Source organism: Empidonax traillii, unplaced genomic scaffold (assembly GCF_003031625.1).
Source record: "Empidonax traillii isolate 1590-97213 ecotype Southwest subspecies unplaced genomic scaffold, ASM303162v1 scaffold744:size612752, whole genome shotgun sequence".
NCBI classification, from domain to species: Eukaryota; Metazoa; Chordata; class Aves; order Passeriformes; family Tyrannidae; genus Empidonax; species Empidonax traillii.
In genome coordinates this window covers 159,438-179,191 of record NW_020955937.1, presented here as the reverse complement: position 1 = coordinate 179,191, position 19,754 = coordinate 159,438, and the positions used below count along the sequence as shown (strand labels likewise).

General features: G+C 39.4%; 1 protein-coding gene across 2 annotated transcripts in view; it reads left to right on the top strand.

Annotated features, from left to right (window-relative positions):
• The window catches only part of CEP85L (centrosomal protein 85 like), a 143,153-nt gene extending 124,148 nt beyond the window's left edge, over nucleotides 1-19,005 (top strand). For both annotated transcript variants that reach the window (XM_027900630.1, XM_027900629.1), the window contains exons 5-13: nucleotides 2,045-2,162; nucleotides 4,187-4,363; nucleotides 5,881-6,033; nucleotides 6,314-6,468; nucleotides 8,026-8,143; nucleotides 8,772-8,822; nucleotides 12,414-12,521; nucleotides 12,902-13,115; nucleotides 14,244-19,005. In XM_027900630.1, the coding sequence (XP_027756431.1) occupies nucleotides 2,045-2,162; nucleotides 4,187-4,363; nucleotides 5,881-6,033; nucleotides 6,314-6,468; nucleotides 8,026-8,143; nucleotides 8,772-8,822; nucleotides 12,414-12,521; nucleotides 12,902-13,115; nucleotides 14,244-14,407 (1,258 nt within the window). In that variant the 3' untranslated portion in view covers nucleotides 14,408-19,005. The remainder of the gene's footprint in view (nucleotides 1-2,044; nucleotides 2,163-4,186; nucleotides 4,364-5,880; nucleotides 6,034-6,313; nucleotides 6,469-8,025; nucleotides 8,144-8,771; nucleotides 8,823-12,413; nucleotides 12,522-12,901; nucleotides 13,116-14,243) is intronic.
• Nucleotides 19,006-19,754: the final 749 nt, after the last annotated feature.

Below are 19,754 nucleotides of genomic sequence, written 5' to 3'. Positions count from 1 at the left end.
TAAGTAATTTTGGTCCCTGTAACCAGGCAGGCACAGAAGTCATCAAGGCTTTATGTTTTCTCATATGAGTATAATAACTCTTGGGCTTATAAAAGGTCTGTTACAAGTTGAGAGCATATTCTTTTACCTAATCTTTGAATCTGCTTCTTCCAAAATAAGTTGGAAGCTTTTTGTTTGTAGTGCCGTGTTATTTACAGATACCAACCACAACTGTACATAGTCTTTCAGCCTTGCATACTCCATTTATATTTGTGCAAACTTGTTCTATCTAAATAGTGGGATGGAAAAGGGAAGCCTCAAAATCACCTGGGCTGATAGAAAATATTTTAAGACTTGCTATGGAGTCACATAAATACACTCTGTGTCTTCCTTCTTATGAATCACACTGAATGAATACTTCTAAGGTACTTCAAAATGGCAGCTTATTTTTTTCCATTCATTGCTGTTCTTTATAGATATAAAAACAGGGAAAAATAAAAAAGAGATGTTCCGTAGGCATGCATCATGTCTTCTGTAACACATCTAGCTGAGGAAAGGCTAACTTTAAAATATTCAATATTTTTCAAATATGAAATTCCCCTTATAAACCAAGTATTTGGGATACAGTTGACTGATAACTAGCTAGAAGAATATGGGTAGCTAAAACAGTCCCTTTAATTGGGCTTTTTGCATGTTATTTTTCCTATTAAAATTTGCAGTTGACATCTTTTCAACTATTACATATTTCATGTTAGTTTATAAATTGTATAATATGTGTTTTGTATACTCATGATAATATTCTTAAGATGCTCTTCATAAACGCAACCCTCCCCAGTTTTAAAAAAAGCCACAGGCTCTGATGTTTTTTCTGTACATTGCAGGATTTGCTTGTCCAGTATGTGCACAGGCAGGTCTTCTCCCTTGAAGTTAACTTGCATTTGCTTTTTTTCTCTTTTTTAAGATTGGGTTTAGACATCTAGATTCAGCATCATCGTTTACAGAAAAGCCAGTCCTATTGCTTGCTTAGGGGTGAAGCATGAAACAATTTCATGCTTGCATGCGAATATATCCTCAGATAAAAAAAAGAAGGAATAATAAAAATTAATGGAGTGCACAAAGTTGGTTTCAAGTTTACTGAGGAGGTTGCTCCGTGGGGTTTTGATGGCTGCTGACAACTCCATTCTGGAGCCAGGTGTTGAGGTGCCCGTTGCTCCATGGAGAGCACTGTACACCTCGCAGGGCTGGGACTTGGGCTGGGGCAGAGACCTGGCTTGTATTTGCCCTGCAGTCGTACTAGTTCAAATGCAGTCATGATTTAGGCAGTGATATCATTTGTGATATAATATATAGTGATATAATAGTGATACTGTCTCTTGCACCAAGCAATTGGTGCAAGAGTTTAATTCTCCTTTAGTGCATAAGCACTATTATTTTACACAAGTATTTTACGCTAGGGTAGAGTACATCTTGCATAAAGCAGTTGGCTGAGAAAGTCTTAAGCAAAGCAAAAAGAAAGACCTTACAGGACAGCTGTGCTGGCTATGTTATATAATACTTCTGCTCCCCTTGATTTGTAAATCTTTTTAACTGGTTGGAAAATCACCTCTGGCAGAGAGAGGGACTGAGCAGGAGAAGTCCAAGTAAAGTGAAAGTTTGAGTCTTGTTTGTTTTCATTCTGCTTTCTGTATACTTTTTCCTGCTTATACTTCAGGCCCTAACATGAAACAACAGAAGCCTCCCTCAACCCCCACAAAATTGGAAGAGTTTTCAAGTTGCATTTCTATAGGATTTGCTTATTATTATGAACTGAGCACAGACCCTTTGGGTTTGCTTAAGTGGAAGTCATATGGTAACTGTAGTTTTAAACTTTGCACTCTGCTGAGGTTCCAGTTCTAGTGCTAAATTAGTCTAATTGCAGTGCGGCTGCAGTGGGAAAAAGCCCACAGCTAACACAGATCCAGGATAGCTGAACAGCATTGTTAGCCTATTCTTCAGAATAAGTCTTAAGATCAGTGTTTTTTTAATCTCTGTTCAGTCCTTTTGAAATAAGGTTTGTGTATTGTAGGCAAAATCAGCAAATTAACAATTTACATCAGAAGATAAGGGAGAATGAATTACGAGCTCAACACGCAAGACTGAGCCATCTTGTGAACTGCGAAGAACCTTATGTGACTAATTTACAGGTAGGATGGATATTTTTCTTTCATTAAATCTTTCCACTGCCCAGTACTGGCACCTGAAAGCATGTTCACAATTTACTGCAGGCTAAATTGTAGAGCCTTTGTGATTGTTGATAGTTGTGTAATTACATAGCAGTGAATTGTGTAGAGAATACCCTCTAAGTTTGTAGTCAACCTTATATTTGCAGAAATGTAAGTACTGTTAAAATTTTGTACATACTTGCTTTGAAATCTGATAGAAATGAGATAGGAATGAGGGATTAGGACACTATAAGAGTAAGGGTTTAAGAGTGCATGTATCATAGTCCTACAAGTAGATATGAGGAGATAAAGTAGATTGATAGGAGAGTATCTGAAAACAGTTAATGAAAGCTTTTCTGAAGAGGAGGAGATACTTCTTTGGATGTTTAGATTGTATCTGCAGAATAGATAAAAGAGATGTGAGAAGGCAAACAGACTGGTGGGATAGCTTTTGACAAACACCTGAAAAGGATATGGATTAGTACTCCTAGGGAACGCTTAGTCTCAAAGGGAATGTGTGGTAGTATTTTGGCTATAATTGTCCTAATTTTCATCTAACTGGCACCATTATCAAGATAGCGTAAGGATGAGGTGGCATAGGTTAACCAAGACATGCAGTTTGAGGTCTGTGACTGCTCATAGCACACAAAATCTCCAGGCCTTGGCATATCTAAAAGGCAATGCAGCAAGAGAGTGTTAAAGGAAGATATTCAGAGAAATAGCTTTTATGTCCCTCTTTTATGATGTTACTTTTTTCTGTCACAAACACTGCACGAGGATCTCAGCTAGTGTACTTCAACATGACATTAATTATGATGTCCTTGGAATAACACAGCTGTACGTCATGTGAGAATGTGGGTTGTGTGACACAGCAGAGAAATGCAAGGGGAGCCTTGGTGTGAAGTTGGGTATCGAGAAACTTTTTCAGACATCTAAGAATGTCGCTTTTGGTGCTTCCAGCTCTCCTTTAACAAAATATTTTAGAATCTGTCTAGATTAAGATTTTTTTGCGGGGAGGGGGGTGAGGAGAGACACAAACAAAACCAACCAAACAAGAAGCAGTAGTGCAGAAACTGAAATTTTAGTGCACGTACCTTAGTACACGATATTGCACTTCAAATAAAGTAGCAGATGCATTAATTTTTTATAATTTAAAGAATTTCAAAAGTTTATAGTGTATTTGGATTCCTGCTTGATTTGCGTGCCTTCTATAAGATGAATTTATAAAAGCAAATCTACTTTAATGAAGGTTTTAATCTCTTAATGTTTTGCTGAAGGAATGTAATTAGTTAAAGAAATTATATGGACAGCACTTTTAAAGATACCAGTTCATGTTATTAAAAGAATCTTGAAATTGAAAGCCTGATTGGATGCATCACCTTTTTCATCCCACATGAAACTGACTTCCATTTTGTGCTTGTCTGTCTCTGAGCAGTGGGGGTTGAAGTTTTATACAGAACAGAAGACAGGAAGCCTGAATTCTGATTATAGCTTTATTCTCAGACTCATCCATGTACCATTCACACCCCAAGTGTAATAGCTTTACTAGTACTGATGTTCTGCTTTAGAAGGGTCTTGAGATTAAACTGTCTCTTAACTTCAGTACATTCATAGCCATTTTATAGTGTTTTTCTTCCCAGGAGATGGTATGATAATTCAGAGGCAGTGATTTGTTTTGAAAATGCTTTTTTCTTAGATTTATAGGGATTTATTTTGGGAGAAACATCACACCTTTTCCATAAATCTGAGGGGGAAGGTGCCCCCGCAATGTTCTTGTGCATGTTTTGTGAATGAAGAGGTGTCCAGCTTCTTTGTTTTTCTGCTCCAGATTCCTGAAGTACATGCTGTTACCATGTATTTTAATGTTTGAAAAGTCAAACTCCACCCTTCCTGAAAGCCAAAAAAAAAAAAAAAAAAAAAGGCAGGACTGTGTTCTGCTGTGGTGTTCAAGCGTACGGTGGTATGTGTGCATTCATTTGAGTGATTGTTTTATTTCTTTTTGTAAGCAACCACAGTATGAGAGCACACTGCTGCAACCTCACATTGCAGAAAGATCAGCATCCCACCTTGAGGAGCTTGAGCGAAAGATTGCAGCAGCTGAGAATAAGGAATTACAACTCAGTGAAATTGTAAAACAACTTTCAAACAAATCTAGTGAGGAGAAAAAGAAGATGGAGGAGAAGGTAAGTGTCTTTCATGTTCCACATTTCCTTTTGTCACTGTTTCAGCAGCGTATGTTTTGTTTACTAGAAAGCAACTTGTGTGTGTGTCTGGGCTATTTTCAAAATGTAGTTAAACTGTCTGTGATAGAAAAATTGAAAGTTAATGGTTTTAAGTGTTGCTAATGGATAAATCTGATCTCGTAGAGAATGCACCCCAAAAAGTGGTACTAGATAAAACAGTAATCGTGATGACAGTTCTAAGAAGGTATCAGTTAAACTTCGAAAAATGCTGCTCAGCTCTAAGTGTTCTGAGACAAGGATGGCTGTGTTCTTAGAACTGTTTTGATGAGGGGTTTCTTTGCAGGCTGAAGCAATTCCCAGGTGTAGTTTTGAATGTACTGGCAGCTTCCCTTTATTGCAGGCAGGAATGTGCCATTGACCAGGGGGTTCCTGATTAATGTTTTAGGGACACATTGTCACTGTTACCTTCTCTTCTTTAGGTACTGGGTTTAGATTTATATTAATGCAGATTGAAGGAAGAGAAGCAATCTGATACACTGAAATATCAAGTGGAAAGACAAAGGAGAATGCATAATTAATTTCAAATTCTGCCTCACCATTTCCTATGAGCCCTGCTGAGCGTGCTTTTGCTAAGGGTAACATTCAGGAAGGGCAGAGATCACATACTGCAGCTTCTTCCTTTCTGAGCTTTTACTGCTTGGGTTTCTCGCTGTGAAGGAACTGGTGTGGTGGCAGTGGTGAGGGCCTGTGCAGCAGGGCTTTTGTCAGCAGGATGGTCTGCAAGTTGGACCCTGATTCACTGCACAGTCCTGATTCGCCCCTTAACAACTGTCCACTCTGTGCATTGAATAAAAAGTTCTCAAGGAAGGAGAGCAGGGGGGCACAATGGAAAATGCTCTTTCTTCCTGCCTTTTTTTTTCCCACATTTTTGTCCTAGGTCATAAAGCAAAGTAAGTGCCAGGAATGTGAACTAAGGTAACACAATTTAAAAAAAAAAATCTTTTCCAGGCTGATGGACAATGGAGATGCCTCTAGAAAAGGTGTTTAAGAAAGCAACTCTTCCATTCTCATGTCCTCTGGTCTCACTGTCAAACTGCATCAAAGTCAGGGTTTTGGCTTCAATTCTTCATAGTTAAAGTTTTTGGTGCTTGTATTTGGAGTTGTTTTCCTAGTCCAGAGAAAGAGGGTGGACTAAAATATGTCCTGATCATTTGTTGCATATGAACATCTCCATAGGTGAAAAAGTTAACAATATTTTAACTGTTGAACTGTTTGTGTTTCCAGTTCATAAGGCACATGGATTGTTTTGGGCAGAGGTGAAGCAACAGGGCTCTGAGGTCACATATGAGTCTGTTACTTGGAGCTGCTGGGGTTAATAATTTTTTGATTTTGTTTCCTGCGTTAGCCAAACCTTTCATGCAGCTGAGAGTACAGTTTTTGGAGAGTGACCGGCCTCTGTTTCCAAAGCAGGTTTATTTTTTACTGTTATCATAAAACATGTACTCTCTTTCTTCTAGCTTAAAACTAGAGACCGATATATTAATAGCCTGAAAAAGAAATGCCAGAAGGAGTCTGAGCAAAACAAAGAAAAACAAAGAAGAATTGAAACCTTAGAAAAATACCTGGCTGACCTACCAACACTGGATGATATAGAAGGGCAAACTAAACAGGTAAGGTAAAGGGGGTTTGGTTTACCTTTTAAAATGATAAGTAAGATGCCTTATATCCGTTGGCAAGTCTTTTACTGTTTCAACATACACTTTTTTCCACCATCTGTTTAGGAAGAGAAGCATTTCAATGTTTTAGAAATCACTGTAGGTATTAGGATTTCTCAAAGTCAGATAAGCAAAATGGGCCTGAGATTCTGCAGCAGGTAGCTGCAGGGCTGTGGCCTGCTGCAAGGCCTTCTGCTGATGTGGCATCGTGTCTGACTAACATAACCTGTGTTAGCTGCACATTCTAGAGGAGAAGAACAGGCAACTTCAAGAAACTATGGCTGAGTTAGAAAAGAAGCTCGGCGAGGCCCGGTCGCAGTGCAGAGAGAGAGAATTGCAGCTGGCATCTCAGAAGAAAAAAGAAAAAGAGCTGGTCACAACAGTGCAGAGGTATGAAGAGCTGCTCCGCCTGTGCCCTGAAATAAGTGGCTTTCCCACCTGATGTCAAGACGTGATGTTATTCCTAATCTTGATCTATTACAGTGCTAATGATTTTTTATGGGAAGGGTTTTATTTGTGGCAAGTTGCAATTAATACCATAGAGAAAAGAGTCTGCCTAGGACACTCTTCCCTGTCTTTCTTTGAGGATGTGGGACACTGCTGCAATGGCATCCTAGCCTTCTGGCAGATAGAACATGGAATAGATTTGTGTAGCAAAGGGGTGTTGTACAGAAGTTGTCAGCACGGCTGTTGGATAACTGATCCTGTTACGAGCTGTGGAAAAACTCCCTGGATATTGGCTGATTGGTATGTCAGGGAAGGGTCAAAGCTTTCAAGAAATTGTAGTTGTTTCTTACCTTTTCCCTGAGGGTGCAGTTATTTACAGGGAGATTTAGCTGAAGCTAATTTGTTGTCGTTGAACTTGAGTAAAAACAGAAAAACAAATGGGGCAGATATCCAAGAATATTCCTGGTAAGACATGGGGACTTTGTTACTGTGTTACATTTTAGATCAGAGGAGCTACTTAAACACTTAACTTTTAAAAAACAAGGAAGAGTGAAGCAGGGGAGAATCCCTTTTAAACATTTATGTGGATGTTACTGCCGTTCAATGTCCCCCCCCCTTGGGAGAAGGTGCATGCCACAGGAGTCTGAAAGGTTTCTATGATGAAAGGCAAGCTGGCTGGCTCGCCCTGCCAGCTGAATTGTTGACACATTGTTTCCATCTTACCAATGAAAGGCCTTTTTCCCTTGTGCTCTCATATTCTAGAGGGGGATCATTCTGTCTTTTGTGAAAGCCTGCAAATAGTTGGGGTGACCTCTGGTTTCTAATTTAGACAGCAAGATTAGCACTAATAAAAAATGCATTTACTTTCTGAGAGAAGGTGAGCAGACAAGGGCTGTATCTATACCTAGAGGCTTGGGTTGAGCTACAGAGGGTCTCATGTGGGAGCAACTGGCAGAAGTGGCTTTGTGCTCCCCCTTAGGAGTCACAGAGAGCGTGAAGCACAGGACACCAGTACTGAGCACCACCTCTGATTCTGGACTCCACTTTGAGTTGTGTGTGCCCCGCAGAGAGAATCTGATTTTAAAGCTCCTGAAGCTTTTTTGGAGAGGTTTGAAGATTCCTCTGATCTGTGCCAGAGGAGGCTTTTCCTCCCACAGTAGCACAGAGCAACTAAGCACCACAAAGCTTTTCTTTCCTCCTCTCTGCCCTCTCTCCCTGCACAGTACTGCTGGAGCTGTGCCTTTTAGGAGACACAGAATCTGGCCCAAAAAACCTGCATTCTTCTGCATGAATCTGTCCTTGCCACTGCCATGGCAACTTCAGTAGTTAGGGGTTTTTTCATCTTTCAGTCTTGGTTTGCTCATTCATAAGGCTGGATTCTGATAGGAACAGTTTTACAGTTCTGGTTGGAAGATGGTACAAGTTTCTGTTTTTTGCTAGAACACACAACCCTCTGGTTTCAATCAGCCATCCTAATCTGTCTTTTGTGTTGAATGACAGTTTACAACAGAAAGTAGAAAAATGCCTGGAAGATGGTATTCGGCTTCCTATGTTGGACACAAAACAGCTTCAGAGTGAGAATGAATGTCTTAAAGAGAAGAACGAGAAAGCCAGTAAGGTTAGTCTGCAAATTATCTGCTCATGGCATCTTTAACCTTAAGTACTGCATTTCTTTTATTTTTCTTACTTTAGAAATAAATATCTCACTAAAGAATTACACATTTGTTGCTAATTCAGTTTACTTGTCAATACCTATCTGTTTCTGTTCAGTACATTTATTTCATGTTCTGTCGGAGTTGAGCTCTGTCCTGTTATTTACATTTTCAAAGTTTCTATTTAAAATCTCTGGGAGCCCCTGGTGGTCTAGGGGAAATGACACTGCACTGTTACTGCAGAGACCTGGGTTCGTTTCCCGGTCGGGGCCCCTCCCCGGGCAGATGGAGCTCGTTAGCCCATAAGGCAATCCATCTACGTCCTGAGGACCTCGCTGCCACCGTCCAAGCGTGCTTGGCCCCGGCAGATGAACCTCAGGATTAAAGGGTGGGCTCAGTTCCGCGCACACTGTGTCTCACCTAAAAAATCCAATGCGCAGGGTGGAAGGTGGAAAGACCTTCCCCGGTTCTTCGTTCACGAAGAGACTGGCCATTTTACATTTAAAATCTCTGGATACACACCTGTAAGCTGATTTTTTAGACAAGGATCTGAAGAGATTCAAGCCTTCTAAACTGCTGAATTTTGTATTGTAGGTCATAGACAATCAGCAAAATCAGATAGCTGGACTGATTTTAGACATGCAGGTAAGGAAGAATGTATATTCTGTTGTTTACTGTGTACAGTTTTGCTAAAGTTGAATTTTATTCTTTTATTTTTCTGAATTGGAATCAAAGGTAGAACTCCAAGAAGTTAATCTTATGGCCTGTAGTTGGCCTGTGTTTTCTTGCAGGCATATAATGTAGTCATGTTTATATGGTTTAGCACTTTGCTGGTACTTATCAAAAAGAGAAAAACTGTGCTATGTAGCATCCTTATGCTGCTGGTCTAGTGTTATATGCAAGAACTGTGACACAGGCAAATGTTGTTTTGCATGTTATATAATTAAAAAGACGTTCAACTTGAACTCTGTAACTTTTCTGAGGTTCTCTGTCCCTCTTTTTAGTTAGGATTATTTGCATATATATTCTATTTATATGTTGTGCCTATCAGAGATACACACAACTTCCTAAATGTATTATCATCAACCTAAATCTTTTCATGTTTCCTAAAATTTCTGATCTTTTTCTCACCATCATCCCTGTCTTGAGACTGGTGGTCTTTGCTGTTTTGTGTGCTTAGCCTGAAATGACTTTAGGGAGCTGGGACTAGGAAATACTGAGTAGTTGAGACTGTCTATGAATAGTGTTCTGTTCTCCAGGACTTTCTCTTATTTTTCCTCTTGAGTTATTTTACATAAGGACAGAAAATAAGATTTGAAAATGGTGTCAACCCTCGAATTACTTGTCCTTGGTATCCCCAGCCTTCCATATTCATTACCTGGGAAGTGTTGAAAATTAGTTCATTACAAATTGAAATCCCTTGTCAGCATAGAGATGTAATTTATCTTCAGCTCAGATGATCTCATTTTATTCCCTGTCTTCTGCCACCTTGTAAACTTATGCTTGAGAATGTATTTCAATTCATTGTTTTTAACTTGCAAGCTGAAAGCAAATTCTGTTTTAGACAGCAGTGTATGAAGCAGTACTAGTTTCTATTCGCTTGTAATCGTGGTGAAATGATTTTGATCTTCCTTGTATGGTTTTGCTTCATTGATTTGTTCTTCTGAGTGAGAGGGATTAAAATTCTGGTTGGTCTTGACAAGATGCTGTGCTGCATATATAGTACCTCTTCAGAAAGAGAAAAATTATGGATTACAGTTATGTTTTTAAAAAAATCAATATTTACATGATTAATTTAGATATCACAAAATTAAACTTTTTTCTACAAAAAAAAAAAGAGAGTAGAAGTAGGTCAGATTATATGATGTAATTGTTACCCAAAGTACATCTATCAATCCTGTCAGTCACAATAAACCCAAATTGTGCCAGGCTGGGAGTTTTGCCACCATTTTGTAACTTTGGAAAGCATGTGGGAAAATTAAGGGTGGATTCATAGCACTGTGAGGAACTTGGAAACCCTAAGCGCTGTAGGCTACACCAAGCTGTTAAGCACATGTGCTTTTTCTGAGCTTTAAGGTTAGGGTAGCAGATGATGATGGATGTTAGGTCTATCTTTTAAAAGTAAACACTGATTTCCACTTGTAGTAATTCCTGTTGCATGGTGCAACTCTTGAGCTGAACGTGTGCATGTTGTTCAGAATATTTTAGAAGTTGTTTTTTGATTAGTTTGCAGAGTCCTGTAAATTTAAGGTAGTTTTGAAAATACACTGGGGAAGGTAATATTTTTCACCGTCTTCCCCACCACCTCTCCACCCTCAGGAAGGCTGCAGGGTCAAACCTTATGTTGTCACTGACATGAACATGAAAGGTGTAAGTGGTAGTGCTAATGGATGTAGCATACCTGGGGCTCTGGGTGTCCCTGAACTGGCTCATCATCAAAGACTGTTAAATTTGGGAGATACTTGGAAGTTGGGAGGGTGTTTTGGGCACTTGCGTTGCCCCGTTCACTTCCTGCTTCCTAAGTATCTTCTGTTTGGCTGCTGCTACAAATGGAGTTAGAAGGATCTTCAGACTGACCCAGTAATGGCCATTTTTCTCAGTGCATAGTGTTTCTGAAAAAATAAAGATGATGATTCAACGTCACTGCAGGTTCTGCTCATCTGCAAGCACGCAAGAGGAAATGCCTGAAGCAGTTATTTCCTGCCTTGTCCTGCCCCAGGGTGTTTCCTTTGCTGTGAGGCAGGACTCTCCTTCCTCCTGCCCTTCCTCCCACTGGTGTGTGTAGCTGTGCTTTCTTGAAGAGCTTATCTTTAGGATGCACATTACTTCAGCACTTCCTTTTGAGGGGCATGGTTGTGGGTGAAAAGAGCAGCGGGTCAAGTGTATGAAAATGGTTTTGAAAACAAGTAGTCATTTCTGGGTTCTGCCTGCTGCTTCTTACTACTGACGTGAAAATGAAGTGTGGGGGTTTTTTAGTTCATATTAAGTCTGTAAATGTTAGCACCATTGTTTTCCAGTTTTGCGGAGTATGACAGAGTACTGACTCCTCACTGCTTGTGTGATGTTGAGCTGAATGTGTTGGAAATTTTGTAAATGCTGCAACACCTCCTGGGAGTTGCCAGGCTGTTAAAAACTTTACTCAGTGTTGGTTCTGCCTTGCCTTCCATAACTCCCTGCTTTCTCATTAGCACTAATTATTCTTATAGCTGCTAAGTCATAGCTGAAGAGACCTCTCTGTTTGAAAGCATCAGTTTTTATAGTTGCTGTTAGTATTCAGATAAGATGGTTTGAACATTCCTCTTTCTGAATTTTGACAGATGACCTTGAAAGACATATCTACAGATTTAAAAGCCAAGTAGCGGAATAAATATGAGTCTTTTTAAGAACAAATGCACCTGTGGTCATGCTGAATTCACTCCAAAAACTTCACTTTGGAAAAATCTCATGATTTCTCAGTTTCAATTCTGTAGTTGAAAACTGGGGATTTGACAGCAGCTGATTCCATGTTGCAGCAGGTTTTTTGTTTGTTGCTGCTTGTGACTGATCTGGAAGTTGGTCATGAAAAGCTGCAATACTGAAAATAGTAATTATTTTATCTATTAAAGATGCCACTACAAATAAGTTTAGTTTTTGCCTGCAGTTTTTTTCTGTACAGTAGAATTGTACAGACTGTTCTATCATGTGTCTGAGTGATTTTACAGAGGTTGCTACTCTGTATCAGCTGTCAAAGGCTTTCTTCTCAACTGTATAGGTGAGGTGAATTCTGTTGTGAAAGGCTGTGGGAAGTCCTGCCTTAGTCTTTGTCTAAAGTAGAGACTGAAAAAGATCTTCAGTTACAACTTGGAACGACACAAATGAGGCTTTCTTGTGATGTATCTGCTGCTTACTTAAAGTGAAATTGTTTGATTAGAATAAACAATGTAGCATAGTTGTTTTAGACTTCATGCATTCCTAATTGGAGTAAGGTTTTCCATGCATACAGCCTTTTTGTTTCTAAAGACATTCTGCTTATTTAAAAGGTTTCGTGATACTTGGAATAGCTGTGTTTAGTGTAGAGAGAGCTGGGGTACAGCTGAATATTACCAGGTGAAAAGTGGTAGAAAGTAAAAAATGAAGAATTAGTACAAAAGCATGAAGTAATTGAAACTTAGAAATTTACTGAGGATGCAGTTTTTCTCAGTGCCGATATAAAGCATGAAAATTTAAAATCTTTACCTGTGTTTTCATTCACTTCAGTCTATGCAAGAGAAGCTTTCACAAGAAAAGCTGATCATTCAGAAGATGACAATTGAGCTTGAGGAAAAAGAAAGGAATATAGAGCAGCTGAATAAAACTCTCTCTGAAGTAAGTAAAAGCTCCAGTAACCCAACCCCTGACCACACCAGCTATGAAGAACCTTATAGAATAAGATCCCTTGGTAGGGCTTTATGACCTTAATTACATACTTAACTGTCCTGGCTACCATGCAGACATATAATACATACCACCCCTACCTCATGAAGGGAGAACTTAAAGGGTGAAGATGGTTAAGAAATGGTAACATGAAATAGTCATAGAAAAGCTGTCTATCTGCCATTCTTTGGAGAGGTACAGAAATATTGATTATATGTTTGGCAATTAATTATTTTTATTTATATTGTTTGTGGTTTGGAACAGAAAACTTTCTCCTACAGTGCATGATGCAGACTTAACTTTCCCCTTTTTTCCATTTGGTTTTCACAAAGAACCAAAGACTGATGGAAGAGAATGCCTGCCTGAAGGAGCAGATGCGGCTGGTGGAGCAGTCCAGGCAGCCAGTATCTGAGAAGATGCCTATAGCAGACCAGCTGTTCAAGGAAATGTCCCATTGCTTATTTGACTTGAAAGCACTGTGCAGTATTCTTACCCAGAGAGCTCAGGGCAAGGAGCCTAACCTTTCCTTACTGCTGGGAATCAGATGTAAGTGATGTTGTCGTGCCAATGCTTCATAATGTTTTGACACAAAGGAATAACAGTTTAGCTGAGTGTTGCTCAAACTTGCCAGCTGGACAAGCTGGTGTCCTTAGGATGCAGCTGGAACAGTGGGGCATGAACTCATGGAGCTCTGTGGCAAAGCTGGGCTCTTAGTGTGCCTGTGCCACTAAATGCACATGACTACACAGGACCTTGCCAAGTCAGGAAAGCAGGTAGCTGGGTCTTCATATGGACCCAATCGTGGCTGTGTTCACTGCTCTAGAAAAGAAAGGTGTGTGAGCAGGTGTCTGTCTCTCCTGAGACACACTGCACTCAGTGTGAGGGTTAATGGATGCTCACGGGGCTTTAAAACAAAAACACGCATCATGTGTTTTTTTGTTTTAAAGCCCTTGGGCTCAAGTGGAAGGAATATACATCTGTTGTTTGAACATGTATATGTCTGGTTTGGGGGTGGGGATCCAGGTGTATTAAATAAGCCTCATGGTAACTTCATCTCTAGTACTATTAATGGTACATCTAGTATTCAGCACTTTACTAAGCTGTTAAATTTAACCAGGAAATGAGAGGCATGCCCTTTTTAAAGCAAATCACACAAAGTTTGCACTAGATCTTTTAGCAAGCCTAACAAACATTTTTTTGAAATGGATGTATCATATTCTAATGTTTTCTGAATGTTAATTGGAACTAACCAGGAAGACAGATTGCTGGACTGAACCATCAGCAGAGTAGAAAGGTAAAGTACAGTGTTTTGTGCTGCAAGAGGTAGTACATGCCTTGTAGCCCCCTTTTCTGAGTGGCTATAGAAAACTCCAAAATCTCTAGGAAATGGCTGTTCTATCCAGTTTTTTTCACTGCTGTTCTGATTCATCAGACTTCAGCAAGTCTAGATCTTGGTGCAAACAGAAAAGCGTGTCTTTCAGAGAAGGACTGATGGGCTCTGAATTGACTTTAGTTCACAAGGTAGCACATTTTGTTGGGTTTTCATCACGCTGAAGCGTGATTTGTCTTGATGTAACTGAAGTGACCTACCTACTATTTCAAAGGGGTTGAGTAGTTGAAGTATTCACAGAGTACAGTTGTTAGAGCTTTAACCTTGGATGTTGTTTTTTGTAGCACTGAGCTGTTCATCTGAAGAGAGTGAAAATTACCACAGCACAGAAACTCTTTCGAAGAAGCTCTTGGACGTTTGTCAGTTACGGAAGGATATTGACGAATTAAGGACTATAATGTCGGACCGTTATGCTCAGGACATGGGGGACAATTGCATTACTCAATGACAACACTTCATCTGGTAGCAAACGACTTACTAAATCCTGCTGTGTCACAGGTCTTTTCATTTCTACTAAGGAGCCATATTGGAAGGCTGCAAATAGCCCCGGACACGCGCCTGTGAGGGCTGTGTGTAACAAACCTTGGGAATCTGGTCTGGAGGGGAGAGTCAGCATTGAACGGAGTGGTACAAACTGCAAGAAATCTTTTCTCCAAACTACTGAATGTAGGAACAAGCTGTGAAGAATGATTCAGTTGGGACACTGTTTCTTTCATTAGGGCTCGTTTTATTACTTCACCTAGTTTTTGGAATCAGAGCTTCAAAACAGCCATGCTGCTACTGCTCTCAGTCCTTTCCTTTATCAAGGGGTTGTGTGGCATTATATGTCTCCTGATATTGGAGGAGAAGGTCAAAGGACCTGTAGCTGTATGTGGTGAAGCCAGAGGTTTCTGCCACTGCTCTTCACTCAAAGTTAATTGCAATTGGAAAAATCTTGGAGCACTACAAAAAGTAGTTGTTATCCAAGTTGTCTAAAAATAGGAATTTAAGAAAGATGCTTTTAGTAATGGATTGTTTGTCCAGTAGTAGAAAACCCCCAAGTTTAACTCCTTTATGCAAACAAGTCCATAAAATATAGCTATATCAGGTTGTTTGAAGTGCTCTCACATTGCTGTAAGAAGTTTCAGTAATATGAAGTCTGTGACAAACTCAGAGAAGCTGTAAGAAGTGAAACTGCACCATAGTACATGGCTGCAGGAAAAAAATCAAACAACAAAAACCCAACAACTCTACTTTGGTGTTTGTATTAATTTTTCTCTTAGATTCTCTCCATTTTAAAATGTGGCTGGTCTGTGTTTTGTTCCTGAAGGCTTCTGATGAGATTGTGCACCACCTCAACCATTTTTTACCACAGCTATAAAAAGGCTGTTTAACTCTTGGTAAAATCAGGGCTCAAAGCAGAAATTTTCCAGTTAGCAGTATTTAGTACTTGGTTATTTGAGAACTGCGACATTTTCCACATTGTTTTGGAATTTTTGGTTTCTCCATTTTTGTAGGAAGCAATTACTTAAAAAAATAAGATCGTGTTCCGTAGCTTATTCAGTGAGTGTCACTTGGCAGTGCTGTTTAACTCCCATGGGACAGATGACATTTCCTGGAACATTACTGCAAGTTAGCTGCGCGGTTATGCATGGTGGAGAATAGTATTTAACTGAAGAAAACAAAAACTTGTGAAGAGCAAAACCACTTCCAAATCACACTGTTAAGAAAAATATGTGCATCACTTATGTGTGTGGGACTAAAAGAAGCTTTCAGATGCTTTAAAATGCAAGTCAGTCAACTGGCCCGTAGTGAGGATACCAGCAGAAATCTCTTAAAAAGCTTAGCAATTAGACCCAAGATAATTCTAGGGTAACGTTTTTATGGCAAAAGTGTTAGTATCTTCTGTTTTCTGGTTATATTTGTGTTAAGAGAAAAAAGTGGTAGAGCAGCGTATGCTGGTTACCAGTTTTAACTTGGTGATATTTTGCTTTCTGTTGATTGTTAAACAGTTACCATTAATGTTGTTTTTATAATTTAGTGGTTTAATTTTTTTTAACTGTATGCATTTATTTATTTCACGGTTTTCTCTGTCCTTACCTACTACACTTGGAATAATTTGTGAAAAATAATGTTGCTATTTATATTACTGCTACATGGTGTTTCCAGATAGATTGATCTGACTGGTTCAGCTCCTGTGAGCACTAAAACAGTGTCTAGAGGAATCACAAGTGAAATTGTCTAGTATCTACTTAAAAGAAAAGAAATGAGGCCATTTTATTTTGAATTTCTGTGCTCTTTCTGTAGGCATGCTGTAGTCTCTCCACAAGGGCGCAATTTGCTCTAGTTTTCCTTGTCTTTCTCAATGCTGTGATGCAGGTGGAGTTGGAAATATGAGTATGCTCTTCTCATTGATGTGACAAGTTCTGTCATGAGTGGGGTAAAGATCTCCTGAACTAATCTGCATTCGTAGACTGCAAACAGACCAATGGTTATTATCTAAAGGGATGATTTGTTCTCGAAGCTCATAAGCAGTATTAATTCCATATTAATACACATATTCCACATTGAAGGTGTACTTTTTTTATTAGTGCAAAAATGAAGACAAGGATCTTTGTACAAATGGGCTGGCATGGTTTCCTGTGCCTCTGACAGTATTGGCTTTTTTAACTAAAGTCTCGGCTCATTCCTTTGGTGTAGTTAGTTTGTTTTGGTCCTGCAGTGAAGTAGTAGTCTTCAGTTTATGGCATCTGTCTCCTATTAGAATTCAACAATAGCATTTCAGGTAATAAATGAGAAGCATTAGGGAGAGAGGAAACACCTAAGTTACACATTGTTGTTTGTTTCCTTAGATGGCAATGCTGTACCGATGAAAAATTAACAAGCAACACTTTTTCTAAACTTAATGGAAATAACAAGGAAGTGAATAGAGCAATTAGAGAGGAGCAGGAGATCTTTTGAGTCACTTTGAACTGTTAAGCTTTTCACTTGGATGTTGTGCCTCCACTGTCCCTCCTGTTAAAGGGTGATACTGTACTGAAAGCCGAGATCAGTAATTTATGTTTGCAGAGCACTTCAGGAGCTTTCATGCTCTTCAAGTATTAGTTGAAAGTTTGTCTGGAAGGAGGTCCCATTTTATTTGTAATACTTTGATTGCAGTGCTGTAATCTTGCATTGTGATGTTTCTCTTATGGAACCTGTAATATTTATGTTGACCTTAAAGCACTTGATTTTAAAACCCTGTGAGTTTATCTGCCTCAGTCAAATAAAAGTAGGGAGGTAAATGATGGATGTATGAGCCAAAGATGCAGACTACCAACTGACTGTCTACAGTGATGCAGTACTTTGCTTTGATTTCTTAAAATTTGGCCTGTTGTAGTGGTAGCAATTACTATATATGCATCAGTTTACAGATGCCTCTAAATGGAATAAGCTTTGTCTAAGATATGCATGACCATTTAATTGGTTAAAATGTAGTGTGTGTGTGTGTGGTCTCATTCAGCTTATTTAATACAGAGTTGATTAACGAATGTTAACATTGGAATTGCTTAGATTTAGTCATGACAACTTTTTGCTGTAGCTATTAGACAATCCCAAGGGCTGAAAAACAACCACAGATGAATGGATACTGTACCATTCTGGGTGTCAGCAAATTTGTACAGTAACATTTTGTATAGTTTCAGATTGAATTTATATGATCCTCTAGAAGATATTTACAGTAACTACTGTATTTAAGAATGTACCTTGAAAAAGACACGGAAAGTAAGTGTCTTCGGACAAGCTATAGGCGATGCTATGTATTTACTATATAGAAGTAACGCAGCTCAGTCCTGTAGACGTGATTTAGGTTGCTGGCCTCTGCTGTGCAGCTTTGTGGTGTGATAGTTGTATGACATTGTGGAGATTGCTGTAACCACCCACTCGGGCTCCAGCATTTGAAGCTGCTGGTGGTCACGAAGTCATTACAAGAGCTGAAATTCCATCCTTTTCACTTCAAAAGGTTTCCTTCCTTCCTTCCTTTGCCCTCGCAGCCCACCTTCTCTTTCAGATGTTCTTTTGGACAATTTTCTTGCAGGGTAAGAGCACAAGGGAAGGAAGAAAGCAAACCCTTTCCTCCACAACCTGGTGTCATAGCGTGGGCAGTGATGGCACACTCTGCAAGGGCACAATTTGCTCCAGTTTTCCTTGTCCTTCTCAGTGCTGTAATGCAGGTGGAGTTGGAAATATAATTGTGCTCTTCTCATTGATGTGACGAGTTCTGTCATGAGTGGGAAAAAGATCTTCTGAACTAATCTGCATTCTTAGACTGCAAACAGATCAATGGTTATTATCTAAAGGGATGATTTATTCCAGTAGCTAATTAGCAATATTAATTCCACAGCTGCATACCTTTGTGCCTTTTTTGCCTGAAGTAAGTGTATATTCCCCTTGAACTTCAGATAAGTTTTTAGGATGCTGATGACTGCACCTTCTTTTTCTTCTCACCTGCCATTACTTTGTTAATAAGCTTTTGTAGTAAGAACTCTTGCATAATGTCTAGAAACAGAAGTACTTAAACTAGGTACTAGGTGTACACTTTGAATGTTAGGCTGATTGTAGTTTGCAGCTTTTTTTGAATATGATGCGTGAGCAGGAAACACAAATAATGTGTTTGTGTATATTAATTACAGTATATCATTAGTGTCTGGAGCTCTTTTCTAAAAGCACAGCTGACATATGTACTGGATCAGTCCCTGAAGACTGGTAGTTTTGTAAATTGGGTTCAATTTTTGAACCGCTCAGAATACCTCATCTGTAAATAGAGTTGTCATGACTTAATCACAATGTGTTCATTGTAAAAAGTAAAGGAGCCACTGGCTGGCTCAGCTTTAGGCTTGTTGTTCTTGCCTCTTTTTGTAATTTTTTTTAAAGTAGGGTTTACAGCTAGAATTTTGAATGCCAAAGTTCTATTTATTGAATAATAATAAAAGTTTTCATTGTTAATGACTGGTATTTTTCCACTGGAATTTCTTTGTTGATGTTTGGGATTTGTATCCGCAGAGCAGAAATAAATTTTGTTACAAAAGTGAATTTTTCATGGTTCTCATTTGTTCAATGTCTGGCATGTGACAGAAGTGGCCAAGGCTGGAGGCAAGAATGGAATCATGAAACATCTTCCTGACATCCACCCCAGCTTCCCTGAAGTGGTCTGTAGTTCTGCTGGAATACCAGCTGACCTAGTTCACTTCCTGTTTTCTTGGATGCTGGTTGGAGAGATCACAGGTAGGTCTGTGTAAAAGATAATGTTAGCACAAAAAAGTAGGTAGAAATGTTATGATAGCTAGTTTCAAAGTTGCTGAAAGATTCATCACCTTTGAACATGTTACCCCAAAGCCAGTCACACAGGGCAAAAAAATAAAACTGGATGGTGAAACATACCCAGCAGTGGGTCTGGTACCAAGAAGAGGACTGGTGATCAGAAAGGAAATGTGTCTTTAAATTCTGCTTTTCAGCTGGAAAGTACAAATGGGTGTGTGGTCAGACTGAGCAGTAGTCATTCAGAAGTAGGCAGTCAGAAATTCCTGCGGCGTGAAATACTGCAAGTCAGTGTAGCCCAACACAACCAAGCAGCGTTGACTTCCATGTCAGGTTAGTCTGAGGAAAAGCCAAAAGTGAAGGATTTTTCCAATGTAACAGGAGTCTTCACAAGTGAGGAGGGAAGTGGGGTCACCCAAGAAAGGTTTCTTTTTGACAGTTCCCTGTGATAAATCTTAGAGCCTGTTTGGAGCACAGAGTGCTGACTGAGCTTTGCATGTGGAGTGGTGTTCCCCTCTTTC